Here is a 14,372-nt window from a genome sequence, read left to right as displayed (position 1 = left end):
ATACTCCATCCGGTTTTGCCTAGACGTATTTGAGTGGCTTCTATGGAAAAAAATATTAAACCAGATTTAGCTTTTAGGTGAGTAATATAACCACCTGGGCATAATGTAGAGAGGCTGAAGTGTATGAAAGAAAAACATTTCCAGGTGTAACTTTGATTCTGAATGCTGGTAATTAATATTCGGATGAAGAGGAGATCTCAGGGGAATAAACTTTAAAGGAAGACATTATTTATTATGTTCTTAATGGAAATACATGATTTTAAGAAGGAGTAACTTGAGACATTGTCTTGTCCTCATACTGTAAAACTGGAAGTGAGGATCAGTTTTCATTTTCTGTCTACAAAGTTAGTAATCTGTGCAACTTATTTTAACAGTTTATTGGTGAAATTTATTTTTAGAAAGAAACCTCCCACCACCTTCTCACCATCCTCAGGACGAAGCAGAGGATGGCAGAGGGAGGGGAGGAAGAGCGCTTGGGAGGTACAAGTCTCATTTACACATTGAATGTGTAATAGAAACCATTTTATTTTTCATTTCAAATATTTTCCAAAGCCTCAATTTACTGAATTGCTTTAATTTAGGAGGAGATTGTATTATCTTTGCTTTACCTGTTCTCATTTTTTTGGATCATCTGAGCATGATAAATGATGATTTGTTTAAGGCACTAAAATTGGCTTGCAAAAGACATATTTAATATGGGATTCTGTGCTCAAGGCCTCTCTTCTTTGTTTATCCTGGAACAAAGATGTTTGTTTTAAAGTAGTATGAGTTAATAGGCCAACTTCAGATTTCCCATAAAACATATAACAGATTACCCAGATGGCAAACGATGATATATATACATTTTAAATATGAATATTTCCGTTGAGCCAGATGGTGATTTAACTCAAATTGTCGAACAGTTATGTTTCTTATTACACTGTCTTCTTTTGTCTAAGCCAAGCTAGCGACAGAATTTGGGAACACACTCAGAAATTGCTAAAGGACAACAAAAAAAAATTCAGACACTAAGCGGCAGGCAGCATTTGCTCCACATGGCACGGGAAGGCCCACAGCCAGCGCCTGGTTGCCCTCGGGAAGCGTTTTCACTGTCTTGAGGAAATACCTGTTGGAATATGTACAGACTATCCCCCTGCTTCCTCTCCCTCCCAAACATTTCCTGTCTGCCACTCTGCGTGGCAGCCTTCCTCCTTAGGGGCTTGGAGGGGAGAAGTCGCTGTACTTCCCCAGCGCCTTGGATTCCTGTGCCAAAGAGCAGTTTTAGTTCTTCCTTGGGCATTTCCCATCCTCACTGTCCGGTGTCATGTTCTCCTTTGTTATGGGCTCCGCCCAGGCCATTTCCTCTCAGATGGTGTGCGAGCTTTGCAAAGAGATGGGTCACTTGTGGAATAAGTCATGTGCCTGGTCACAGGGCTTCTTACAGGAAACGCGCGCTGCCTGTTGGGTTAGCACGGACCCGGCCCTGAGCCTGTGGGGCTCCCCAGCAGTGAGGCGGGTGGACAAGCCTCTGCTGTTCCCTCTTTCAACATAAAGCTTTGAATATTTCATACATTATCAAGTCCCACCAGGTTCTTTCTTCAGAAACTTATGTGAAAATTTAAGAAACGCAAGTATGACATACCTTTTAAGGCTATGACAAGAAACCCGTTGTGGCTGCGTTCTGAATTTGATCAGAATTCAAGTAGTCAAAATTCAGGGGTTTTTTTTTCTTTAAAGGAGAATTTTTCTTTTAGAAACCTCTCATAGCAAGAATAAACATTACATAAAAATAAACTTAAAAATACAGAGGAAAACCTCTGAGAACACTTTGAAACCTGTTTTGGTCCCATTCTGATCTCACCGAAGGCTGCCCGGCCTGCATAGGCATTGTCACTTGAAAGGTCTTCTGGTGGCATTCCTGGTGGAAATAGTAAGCTAGGGCTGTAGGAACCACTCTGCCTCCCGGGGTCCAGCATTGCTTCAGAGCAGGTCACGAGGACAGGATGCTCAAGACCTGATCCAAATGATGCTGCCAGTTTTATTTTTCCTGTTGATAAGGATCCACAAGGTGTCCTTCTCTGATCATGTTTGGGAAGTTTCAAAAGCTTGAATTGGTTTGGCGCTGTGCCTTGAAGGGTAGTCATATCAGGAATTGAGCAGCCGTTGAATGGGTATATGTGTGTACAAAATATACATAAAAGTATATGTCATTTATTTTCATTTACAACACATGTTGCACATGCCCAGTAGTCAATTTCAGACCTTCCCTGAGTAGCAACCAAGTAGCTTCATTGCTGAATGTTATTTCAGGCAGCCACTACAGTTAGGTCCACCACTTCATTGTTATCCAGTGGCCTGGAGTTTGGTCTCCCTTACAGCAAGTAGTAGGGCCCATCACTGTCAGCATGCATAACAGCGTTTGCATATACTTTACATTTATAGAGAGATTTCTTTCATGTCTCATTTGATCCACCAACATCTGTATGATAGGGGTAGGATGGAACAATTACAGTCATGCCTTGCTTAATGACGGGGAGACATACTGAGAAACGCGTCCTTAAGTGACTTCATCGTTTTGCGATCATAGTGTGTACTTACACATCCAGACAGTATAGCCAACTATGCACGTAGGCGACATGGTACTAATCTTAAGGGACCACTGTCATGTATGCGGTCCATCGTTGACTGAAACGTCGTCATGCAATGCATGGCTGTATACTAAATTTATAGTTAAACCATCTGAACCCACTCAAGACATCTCATCTGGTGGGGGGGGGAGGGGAAGAAGAACAGAGTTCTAGAAACTCGTGGTGTGGCTGCTACTGGTGGTTTTGGAGTAAATTACATTAGAAATTTTCTGGGGCTGGCCCCATGGCTGAGTGGTTAAGTTCGCGCGCTCCGCTGCAGGTGGCCCAGTGTTTCGTTGGTTTGAATCCTGGGCGCGGACATGGCACTGCTCATCAAACCATGCTGAGGCAGCGTCCCACATGCCACAACTAGAAGGACCCACAACGAAGAATATACAACTATGCACTGGGGAGCTTTGGGGAGAAAAAGGAAAACAAAAATTAAAAAATGGATAAAATAAATTTAAAAAAATTTAAAAAAAAAAAGAAATTTTCCTCCACCCTGCAGGGCTGGGGTCTAGGCAGGCACTGGAAAGGGCAGAGCTGTGAGCAGGTGTTTCCAACATAAATTGCGTCAGTGCTCTTTCAGTTCTTTTACAAAAAAGTCAAAACTGGACACTAGTGTTTATCCTGGGCTCTCTTTAACAAGAAGCCCCAGGCCTAGGCAGTCTGAGGACAGAGAGGGAGGGATGTGTCAGAGTGGCCCCCAGGTGCAGGGACGAGTATTTGGGTTTCTCTCACTGATCTCCTGAAGAGCTCAGCGCACTTTGCGCATCAGTTTTTGAGGGGGATGGGAACAGGTATGGCCTTTTTAGAGAGAGAGAAACTAGAGTGCAGTCGAGATTGGTGATCCTGCATTCTTTTCATTCTGAGTGCTAGCATTCAGCAGTTGCGAGTATACTGAACACCTCCTTAATATCTTGGTCTCTAGCTCCAGTTTAAAGACTAGCCTAGATAGGATACTCTACTGTATCTAGATTCACCAAGAAGACACGGCCCCACCTATCAGAATTTTAAAGTAGACTGCCCTAGGCCTTGGACCTGTCTCTTTCTCATGACGTTTGGGTCAATGGAAACAAATCACTTTTACAGTGGAAATTATCCTCATGCTTTGTTTTAGTGGGCAGCCTGAGAAGATAGCCGTGTATGACTGAATGCTCTGTGGTTGCTATTTTGTTGCTTGTGGCCAGGAAAGCGATCCAAGTGACACGTGCTCAATCCAGCCTTCAGTAAACTGGCCATTTCTTCACACCACCAAGATGTCACGGCAAAGTATATATATGAAAATGGATTTTATATCCTCCCCAATTTAGGAACCGCTGGCCAATGATCAGATTTTCTATTTCTAGTGTAGGCTCGTGGTTAAAAAAGCATATGTCCAAGATTGAGGCTGCTTGGGTGCATGTCCTGTTCAGCCACTTTCTAGTAGTATCCCTTCTTTCTAGACCTCAGTATTATCTGTATAACAGGGATATATATTATCTTTATATGGCTGTTTTGAGGACTAGTTCGTGTTTATCTAAGGTACTCAGAACAATGCTTGGCATACAGAAAGCCCTTAACAGATGCTGGCTTAAAAAGTTACGTATACCCTAGCTGGTTCTAAAGAGCTACAGATGCTGTTTTAACTATACCTAGTGTGTGTGCTTTATACTATATATTATACTGTTCAAGGCTAGAATGATGATGAACCTCATGAGCAGGGTTTTGTAGCATTTGAGATTCTGACACCAACTTTCAGTCAAGGCTAGAGGCGGCCTGTTATCCAGCTAGCTGTTCTGCCTCTAGACTGGGTGGCCTGCTCCTCCTTTGTTGGGTAAAAATAGCCTGACTGCTCACTGAAGCAACCACCACGATATTTTTGTCCTTGGGAGGCTGAAAGTAGCAGAGCTGTAGACATCCTGGGCAGCCTGGTGCTGCCAGCCGCCATCAGAACTGAAATACCAAGTTTGATGTTTGTGCACGCCGTCTGCTGGCCTTCAGGCCCAACTCCCTTTCCACCTATGTCTTCACTTTCCCAGTCTCGATCTCATTATTTTCAATGTAGATGATTTGTTCAATGGGAAATGATTTAAATTTCCTACGTTTAGACGTTACCGAAAACTAAAGTTGTAAATCAGAAAAACTGCTTTTGATGCACTGTGCTTAGGAAGATTTGGATGTGGCTCCTAGGCGTAGCCTTGTTACAGACATTGAAATAACCATTCCCTCATTGTAAGATTCTCCTCTTATTTTAAAACTTAATACCTTCCATCTCTCCCTGGAGCTGTTTTGTTTCTGGGTTTTTTTTTTTAAGAGGGTTACTTACGATTTCTCAGGAGTGAACCTCGTGGGCACAACCCCTTTCTCAACTCTTTTGGTAGGTAACGGACAACCCCTCGCTTTACCCACGTCACAAGATTACCATGAGCCAGGGCTTTTTTACCAGTTTGTTCATGTCTCAGGTGCTAAAACTCAAGTCAAGAGGAAATTGTTTTAATAAGTGAGCCACAGCGACAAGAGTAGCAAGAAATGATGGAGAAAAGATAATCCAATGTAGGAAAGACTGAAAGAGTGGTGATACTTCACAACTGCTAGATTGAAAATTTAACCTGGGATTTTTCCCCTCTATAAAGTGGATATTTGCTGGGTCAGTTTAGGAAAAAATGCAACACATTTCCATGTTTTCCAAACTCCATTTCTCATAATAGCCCAGTGGCTTGGAGTGCTTGCTCTAATTTCTATATACCATTAAACAAGTGTGGGATTTCTTTTACTTCAAGAACTTTTATGTGCAGTGTTTCTTACTTTGCTCTTTGGTGACCTCACCATCACCCAAAGATTAATAATCCAAGCAGCAAGTGATGAGAAGGGATGGCTGTGTCTGTGGGTTTGTTTTTTTAAAGAATGGATTCGTCGAATGGAATTAACTGTGCCCTTCCAGCACATTGGATCTGTGTTGCCATTCAGATTTTGTTTGTAATTTCCCCACCCCCCACCATCAACAATGGCATAATGTACATTATGTGGTATCTGCCATTTTAAAACCATCTTAACCAAGGTCTCTCTCCTTCCTCTTTTGTTTTAAATGTAGGACATGGATTTGATTGACATACTATGGAGGCAAGATATAGATCTTGGTGTAAGTCGAGAAGTATTTGACTTCACTCAACGACTGCAGCATGAGCTGGAAAAACAGAAAACACTTGAAAGACAAGAAAGACAAGAACAACTCCAAAAGGAGCAAGAGAAAGCCTTTTTCGCTCAGTTGCAACTAGATGAAGAGACAGGTGAATTCCTCCCGATTCAGCCAGCCCAACACATCTCATCAGAAACCAGTGGGTCTGCCAACTTCTCCCAGGTACAGAGTACTCATCCTCAGGAAGGTATATGGCAGGGTTAAGGAAAGAACATTGACCCAGGAGTTAAAACATCTGGATCTGAGTTCCAGCTTTGCCTCCTACTACATCTTGACCTTATCGAGTCAACTTCCCAACTTCAGCCTTCAGATGAGCTCAATACCTGACTTCCCTTGCGAAGTTGTTGTAAGGGTTAGGAGGACATAATTTACAGGAAAGAGCTTTGTAAGCTATAGAAACATCAAGGAAGGATCCAGCAGCAGCAACAGTAGTGGCAGCAGAACTAGCAGTAGGGATTACTTATGGCACTAACTGTTTCAGGCACTGTTCAAAACACTTGACATAATTGATTTAATCAACACAATTATATGAATTGGGTACCATTATCCCCATTTTATCTACAGGTGAGCACTTGAAGCTCAAACAGGCTAGATAACTTACCCACGGCACTCAAGAAATTGGGGGAGCCAAGATTTGAACCCAATTAGTCTGGTTTGATTCTGCACTCTTAACTATTAAACTGATTTCTGAAATGAATTATGATTAACTAGATTGTAAACGTTTTAGGAACAATGAATGATTTTCTTCTTCCTTTATGTCATTCTCTATTATCCAGGTTTCCCACATTCCCAAACCAGATGCTCTGAACTTCGATGACTGCATGCAGCTTTTGGCAGAGACATTCCCGTTTGTAGATGACAATGAGGTATAACATTTGTTAACAGCAAGACTCCACAACTGCATCTAATGTATCCTGTATGGAGCCCTTTAACGTCTCCCCATTAAAAAAAAGAATGAAAAAATCTATTTTAGGAGGCAATTTTGTCAAGGAAACCCTGGCCTACAGATAACTTTACAATTAAAAAAAAAAGACCCCCCCCCCCACAGTACAAAACCAAAAATGTTTACCCCTGCATAGTGAGAAACATGGCTCAGCATAACCATGGAAACAAGTCAGTCATTTGTTTATATGGGTACTTGGAAATAAATTTTGGTAAGTAAAAAGCAAGCTGGGCAATAAACCAAGACTTGTTCAATTAGCAATTTTAATTAATCTGTTGTGGTTGAAGCACTACACTAGGTATTATATAGATAGAAATTAAATCCTAATGATTGTTCTTATCTATTTTGAAGTTCACCTTCAAACGCAGAGGATAAAACAGGCTAGTAAATGAGCAAATTTGGAGTCAGATGGGTCAGTAACAAATGATTTGTTTCATTCAGTAGAAACAGGGGTCCTAGGTGGTACTTCTAAGTGGAGAAATACAGAACTGCAGCCAGTTCAGTTGAAGGTGTCGTGATGGGGCCTTGGAGCGTGCTCATCCACTGTTGGTGGCAGACTCATGTAGATAAATGCCTTGTCAATTTTAGGTTTCTCCAGCTACGTTTCAATCACTTGTTCCTGATATTCCCAGCAACATCGAGAGCCCAGACTTCATTGCTCCTAACCAGGCCCAGTCACCTGAAACTCTTGTCCTTCAGCCAGCCGTTGCTGATTCAGACAATATGCAGCAGGACCTTGAGCAAGTTTGGGAGGAGCTATTATCCATTCCAGAATTACAGGTAACTAAGACCTAATAAGTAAATCCCAAAGATGCTATTTTATATTCAGTGCCTTTAGTCACTTTGGTTATTATTTATATGCCACCTACTTATAGGAAAGGTTGGAGGATGCTTTTAAATTAGTCATGACAGCTGCCCATGCTCTCTTAAGTGCACTTCTGTTAGTTAAATGGGCTGGATATTTTGAAGACAGATCAAGTTATAAACCTGAAGTCTCATCTAGGAACTCTGAAATTAATACATATGCTTTTTTATCTGTTGGAAATGGGAATTATCTCAGAATTATAGAAGAGCTTGATGGGGGAGAGAGTTTACCATCAGCTATGGATTATCAGCTATCAAAAATACTAACCTTGATTTACATACTCTAACATTCTTTTCCACAGTGTCTTAACATTCAAAACGACAAGCTGGTTGAGACTAGCACGGTTCCAAGTTCAGAAACCAAAGTGACAGAAATTGACAACAATTACCATTTCTACTCATCGATCCCCTCACTGGAAAAAGAAGTAGGTAACTGCAGTCCACAGCTTCTCAATGCTTTTGACGATTCCTTCAGCAGCATCCTCTCCACAGAAGACACCAGCCAGTTGACAATGAACTCCTTAAACTCAGAGGCCACGATAAACCCCGATTTTGGCGATGGGTTTTATTCTGCTTTCGTAGAGCCCAGCGTCAGCAGTAGCATGCCCTCCTCGGCTACTGTAAGCCAGTCACTCTCCGAACTTCTCAACGGGCCCATTGATGTTTCTGATCTATCACTTTGTAAAGCCTTCAACCAAAATCACCCTGAAAGCACATCAGAATTCAACGATTCTGACTCTGGCATTTCACTGCGCACGAGTCCCAGCATGGCATCACCAGAACACTCAGTGGAATCTTCTACCTATGAAGACACACCACTTGGCTTCAGTGATTCTGAAATGGAAGAGACAGATAGTGCCCCTGGAAGTGTCAAACAGAATGGTCCTAAAACACAGCCAGTGCAGTCTTCTGGGGATACAGTCCAACCCATGTCACCATCTCAGGGGCACAGTGTTCCAGTGCATGATGCCCAGCGTGAAAACACGCCAAAGAAAGAAGTGCCTATAAGTCCTGGTCATCGAAAAACCCCATTCACAAAAGACAAACACTCAAGCCGCTTGGAGGTTCATCTCACAAGAGATGAGCTAAGGGCAAAAGCTCTCCACATCCCATTCCCTGTCGAAAAGATCATTAACCTGCCTGTTGAAGACTTCAATGAAATGATGTCCAAGGAGCAGTTCAACGAGGCTCAACTCGCATTAATTCGAGACATACGCAGGAGGGGTAAGAATAAAGTGGCTGCTCAGAATTGCAGAAAAAGAAAACTGGAAAACATTGTGGAACTGGAGCAAGACTTGGATCATTTAAAAGATGAAAAAGAAAAATTGCTCAAAGAAAAAGGAGAAAACGACAAAAGCCTCCACCTATTGAAAAAACAACTCAGCACCTTGTATCTCGAAGTCTTCAGCATGCTACGTGACGAAGATGGAAGACCTTACTCCCCCAGCGAATACTCCCTGCAGCAGACGAGAGACGGCAGCGTGTTCCTTGTTCCCAAGAGCAGGAAGACAGACGTCAAGAAGTAGACTTGGGAAGATGACCTTTTGAGCTAGTGTTTTTTTGTACTGTTATACTAAAAGCTCCTACTGTGATGTGAAATGCAGAAATATACTTTATAAGTAATTCTATGCAAATTTATAGTCCAAACTAGTGTAGAAAATATAAAACTTTAAAAAGCATTAAATAAAATAAGTTATCAGTATGCTGAATCAGTAGTTTCACTTTAACTGCAAACTTAATTTCTTAGAACACCATTTGGGCTAGTTTCTGTGTAAGTGTAAATACTACAAAAACTTTATTTATACTGTTCTTATCTCATTTGTTACGTTCCTAGATTTATATGATACATCTGGCTAAAAAGCAAATTGTTGCAAAACTAACCACTATGTACTTTTTTATAAATACTGTTATGAACAAAAAAATGGCATTTTTTTATATTAAATTGTCTAGCTCTGGCAAAAACAATTTAGTTGAAAAGCTGGTACTAATAAAGGAATATTATGACTGTTAAATTATTTTTCTGGAATTCATTCGAGTTTATTCGGTCTTTTCCATGCCATTAATAATACATATGTTTAAGTGGTTTGCATTTTCAGAATGTTTTCACTGAAACATAGGAAAAGCATTTCACACTAAACTTCTGGTGGCAGAGATATAGACGAAGCATATCAAGAAGATATTTTCTCTCTTCAACAGCAGGAACATCTCAACCGAGGAAAACATCCTACTTTGACATGAAAACATGGATTCATTTATTCACATCAATAGTATGCGAACTATGTGCTAAGCATTGTTTAAAGGACAAAATGGGAATCCCTGTCCTCCTGAACTACTGGAGGAAGACAGCAAACATACAATACTATGCCAGAAAGAGGACTGGGAAGACCAGCAAAAAGGAAGCATTGCGATTTAAAATAGGCTTGTAAATAGGAAAAGCCTCACTGAGGTGGCAACATTTGAAGGTGTGCGAGACCTGTTCTATAAGCTGAAGAGTATTGCAGACAGGACACAATCAGTCCAAAGGTTCTGAGGCCTGTGTAAGAACCAGGATTATATGGCTGAACAGAGGGGGAGAAAAATGGTGGGCAGGTAGAGTGAACATGGTACAGAGCCTTGTTAAGCCTCCAGAGGAGTAACATCTGATTTCTAAGTTTCCTCTGCCTTGTGTTGAGAACTGGCTAGAGGGTAAAGGTGGGAGCAGGGAGACCAATGGGGAGGCTCTGAAATAGTCACATGGGATACGCCATCATCCTACTGTAGGGTGACAGCAGGAGAGTGAGGCGGCATTGGATTCTGCAGGTTTCAAAAGTAGAACTAAAAGGGTTTCCGGACAGAATGGAGACAGGGTGAAGGTGGAGTCAGACTTAAACGTTCATCTTTAAGAAGTGAACTGTCCAAGGACCGGCCCTGTGGCATAGAGGTTAAGTCTGGAGCACTCTGTTTCCACAGCCCAGGTTTGCAGATTTAGATCCTGGGTGTGGACCTACACCATTTGTCCGCCATGCTGTGGCAGCAACCTACATATAAACTGGAGGAAGCCTGGCACAGATGTTAGCTCAGGGTGAATCCTCCTCAGAAAAGAACTGAGCTGTCCAGATGGCTAAGGCTAGTTAGAGGGAGTCTAGGTGATGGGAAGATCAGTCCACTCTGGGACATACTGAGAGATTAAACATGTAACCAGCGGGTATAAAGCCAAAGCCCCTCAAAACTGAAAATCTGCTGGCTGCCCAATAAACCATTTGTAGCACTGATTCACTATTTCTTCATCTAATCCAATGTCTGTCTGGTTTTGTTTTTAAGTGGGAAAATGGAGAGTCACCTGAGAGTTAATATGCATGTTTAGAATAAGCCCTACTACACGCAAATTATTCAGAAGGTTCTAGCAACCCATTAGGGAGCAACATGGTGCAGAGGTCCAACCGACCTAGCGCCAGACCACCTGGACTTGCCGCCGCCATTTTTCTAGAACCCCCAGTAACTCAAAGCACTTAGACGCCATTCCTCATCCATAAAGCAAGGATAAGCATTCAGTGAGTTACTCCACAAGTACTGTGCCTAGCTCATCGAGAGCACTCTAAAAACTTTTCATTTTCTTTAGCCTTGTATTACAATGCCTTTTTGTTCCAAGTGAAAGACCCAGAAGTCAAATTAGCTTAAGAATTCAGTTAACTAGAAGGCTCAGGGTTGAAAATGACTTCAAAGAACAGATCTAAGCATTCAAATGTGAAGATTCTGCTGTTGGCCTTTCTTGTATGGTCAAGAATTTCTTCCTGTAGTGCTGGCGAGATCCCTGGAGGAGTCATCACTTTCCCAACCTCAGATGACAAAAGTCTCAGATCTTGAGTGAAGTGCCCCACACTTGGACAAAACTATGGGTGGGGATTGGGGGTGGTGGCAAGAATCTGTTAGCAGAGCCCCATCTGGAGCACCTGGAATTGGCCAGCACCTACTACAAGGAAGAGCACTCTGGGCGGAAACCTGATGACAAATGCCATCTCTCATGTGCACTTTTAGTCAAGTTTCAAAATATTTTATGGAGCTCATTCAAGATAACTGACCTTAGAACCTTAGTACCTAAACATCATTACTTTCAAGTACTAAACATACTGCATTATATAGTTAGAAACTAAAAATTCACAGCATAACAAATCCTAACTTCCCCAAGACTGAAAAACAACAAGTTTTCATCTCAATCTGGAATTTAAATATTAGAGCCTTACATCTGTCCTCAAATTAAATGTGGCTATCCAATTGTTAAACCTTGAACTGTTTCTAGTTTTAAAATGTGTACCTATGCCTTTACACTCAAGTATATCACGCACTCTCAGAATTTTAACTGCATGACACTGCATGTTACGTAAGAAACCATTTTCTGACTGAAGATTTCTTGAGCCCTTTTGAGGGAAGGGGTGGGCGCTCAGACGTACCTTACAGACTTCTCATACCCATGCTTCTGTTTTAAGCCTCAGAACATTTACAAGGTAATTCTCATTCCTATTTTAAAGATATTTATCAGGCCAGTTTCAGTTTTCAGCTGATGCTTTTTAGTACTTTTTGAGGAAGTGGAAAAAATTTAAACACAATAAAAACTTCAATCCTACTCGGAGAAAAAGTCTCAAACTTGGGAATTATCTTTTAATGCCACCCAATAAAATTTTAGATCTTCTTCAGGATATTATGGCAGCACCCACAATTACCACCAAAAATACTATCTTTAGGGACCAAGGACCTGGCGCTAAGGCTCTTTAAGCCCGTTTTCACATTTAATCTTCAGACTTAAGGGTAGATATCATCTCTGTTTTACAAAAAACTTAGCTGAAAACCGTTCTTAATCTGGATAGAATTTAGGTCAGGGAATTTTGATTGGGAGAACATTACTTCTTTATTTTCACTAACACTAAAACATTTCCTTCAATGCTGCAGGCAACAAACCACAATGGTATTCACAGGACTTGTGACTTTCATACTTGAAATCACAACTTTAATATCAGATTACTGTTCCAAGTTTCTCAAAATACCATTTATGCATCACAACTTCAAAGGTGTAAGTCAGACCCACCGCTAACCTCACTTAATACAGCACCCATTACTAAATCAAACTTAATATTGTGACAACTGTTTACAATGTAATGTTTAATTCTACATATTTAACGCATGTGAAATAAACATCCTAAAGGGTCTATTGGCATCAAACTGTCAAAGGGGAGCATGGCATAAAAAAATTAGAAAGCCACAAATAACTCGCCCAAGCTCACAAAACTACTACTATAAACTTTTTACTGACAAGTAAAACCTGCTATGTAAGAATCAAACAAAAACCTAATTGCATTTTCTTCCAGCACCTATTAAATAAGCGTGTGAGAGCAGATAATTGAGACTAAATCCAAACACATCAGAGTTCTTTGGATGTAAGCATACTTTACACTTCTGTTGACAGAAATGCATAGACTAATACACTTTTTAATTCTTTCTTTCTCTCCCCAAATACCCCCTAGTACATAGTTGTATATTCTTAGTTGTGGGTCCTTTCAGTTGTGGCATGTGGGATGCTGCTTCAGCATGGCCTGACGAGTGGTGCCACGTCCACGCCCAGGATCTGAACCAGTGAAACCCTGAGCCGCTGCAGCGTAGCGGGCGAACTTAACCACTCGGCCACAGGGCCGGTCCCTGGACTAACACATTTTTAAAATGACAATTACCTGTAGCTTTGATAGAGCTAGTTAGCATCTGATACAATTTCCATCTCTGTGATTATAAGCCCTTTATTAATTTTAATGGCCATAGAGATGTAGTGAAATTTAACCATATCTTTTGCAAGTATTTTAAAGGTGTCAACACTTGTACTCATTATTTATCCACACTTATCCATAAATGTTAGTAGTATGGTAAATAGTAAATTCCTATTTCCTAGCCTTCAGTACTGTGCTCATTTAACCTCTAGCACACAATGCACAGTTCAACGTGCCCGTGTGCTTCCCATTATGTGTCTTTGAAAACAAGCAAAAATGGCACAATTTACCTATTGCTTTACTCTCCCCTCAACCCGTGGTACTTTCTATTTTATATTATAAGTCAACCTATTGTATTAGCAAGATCCCATTTTTGCAAAAGGAAACAGTAATCTTTAAAACATTTCATTGCAGTCTGTTATGATTACATGGATGCCTCCAATTTATCTTGTTGCCTGACTACAGTTAAACTTACGTTATTTTCATTCTGAGAAAGTAAATATATACTTATTTTTGGTAGAAATGAAGCCTATTCCTGTTCTGAGTTATTCTGGGATTTAAGTATTAAACTGGAACTATAAGGTATTACAGGTGCAGAGAATATGAAACTACTGCATGTACTACAAAACCAGTGTTGACTACAAGTAAGATGCGTCACAATTCTTTCCAAAAAAATCCTCACGTGGCTTCAATTCACAAAGCATTTCACTTAAAATGTTCTTAACATCTATTAATGAATCCTAAGAACCCAAACATTTGTGCTATAAAAACATTTCTTAAAATTACCAAAAACCTACCTCAAAAATTTATCAAAGTTGAACAAATGACTGTTATCACCTTTACTTGGGTTATACTGTACCACTGTAGCTTAAGGCTAATTTCATGAAACCTCTTTTCCCCCAGCCCACCCTCACACCACAAAATGCTCAACATCATCTTTTAAATTGATACGTGAAGGCATTCCAAGTTGCCTGTTAATTACCTACTAGTAAAGTATGTAATATTCACCTTTAGCATTTAAGTCACATGAAATTGTGAAGCGACAAAACACA

At 40.8% G+C, this 14,372-nt stretch overlaps 1 protein-coding gene across 9 annotated transcripts in view; it reads left to right on the top strand.

The window, feature by feature from the left end:
- Positions 1–9,603, top strand: part of NFE2L2 (NFE2 like bZIP transcription factor 2) — a 137,790-nt gene extending 128,187 nt beyond the window's left edge. For 8 of the 9 annotated variants that reach the window (XM_070241280.1, XM_070241281.1, XM_023622057.2 and 5 more), the window contains 4 exons: positions 5,680–5,946; positions 6,561–6,650; positions 7,316–7,507; positions 7,894–9,603. In XM_070241280.1, the coding sequence (XP_070097381.1) occupies positions 5,683–5,946; positions 6,561–6,650; positions 7,316–7,507; positions 7,894–9,117 (1,770 nt within the window). In that variant the 5' untranslated portion in view covers positions 5,680–5,682 and the 3' untranslated portion in view covers positions 9,118–9,603. Of the gene's footprint in view, positions 1–4,655; positions 4,966–5,679; positions 5,947–6,560; positions 6,651–7,315; positions 7,508–7,893 lie in introns of those variants that run through there. The other variant, XM_070241283.1, reaches the window with a different exon arrangement.
- The last annotated feature ends 4,769 nt before the right edge of the window (positions 9,604–14,372 follow it).

Source organism: Equus caballus, chromosome 18, assembly GCF_041296265.1.
Source record: "Equus caballus isolate H_3958 breed thoroughbred chromosome 18, TB-T2T, whole genome shotgun sequence".
In the NCBI taxonomy this organism is placed as follows: domain Eukaryota; kingdom Metazoa; phylum Chordata; class Mammalia; order Perissodactyla; family Equidae; genus Equus; species Equus caballus.
The sequence above is the reverse complement of the archived record's forward strand: the minus strand, read 5'-3'. Positions and strand labels throughout refer to the sequence as shown.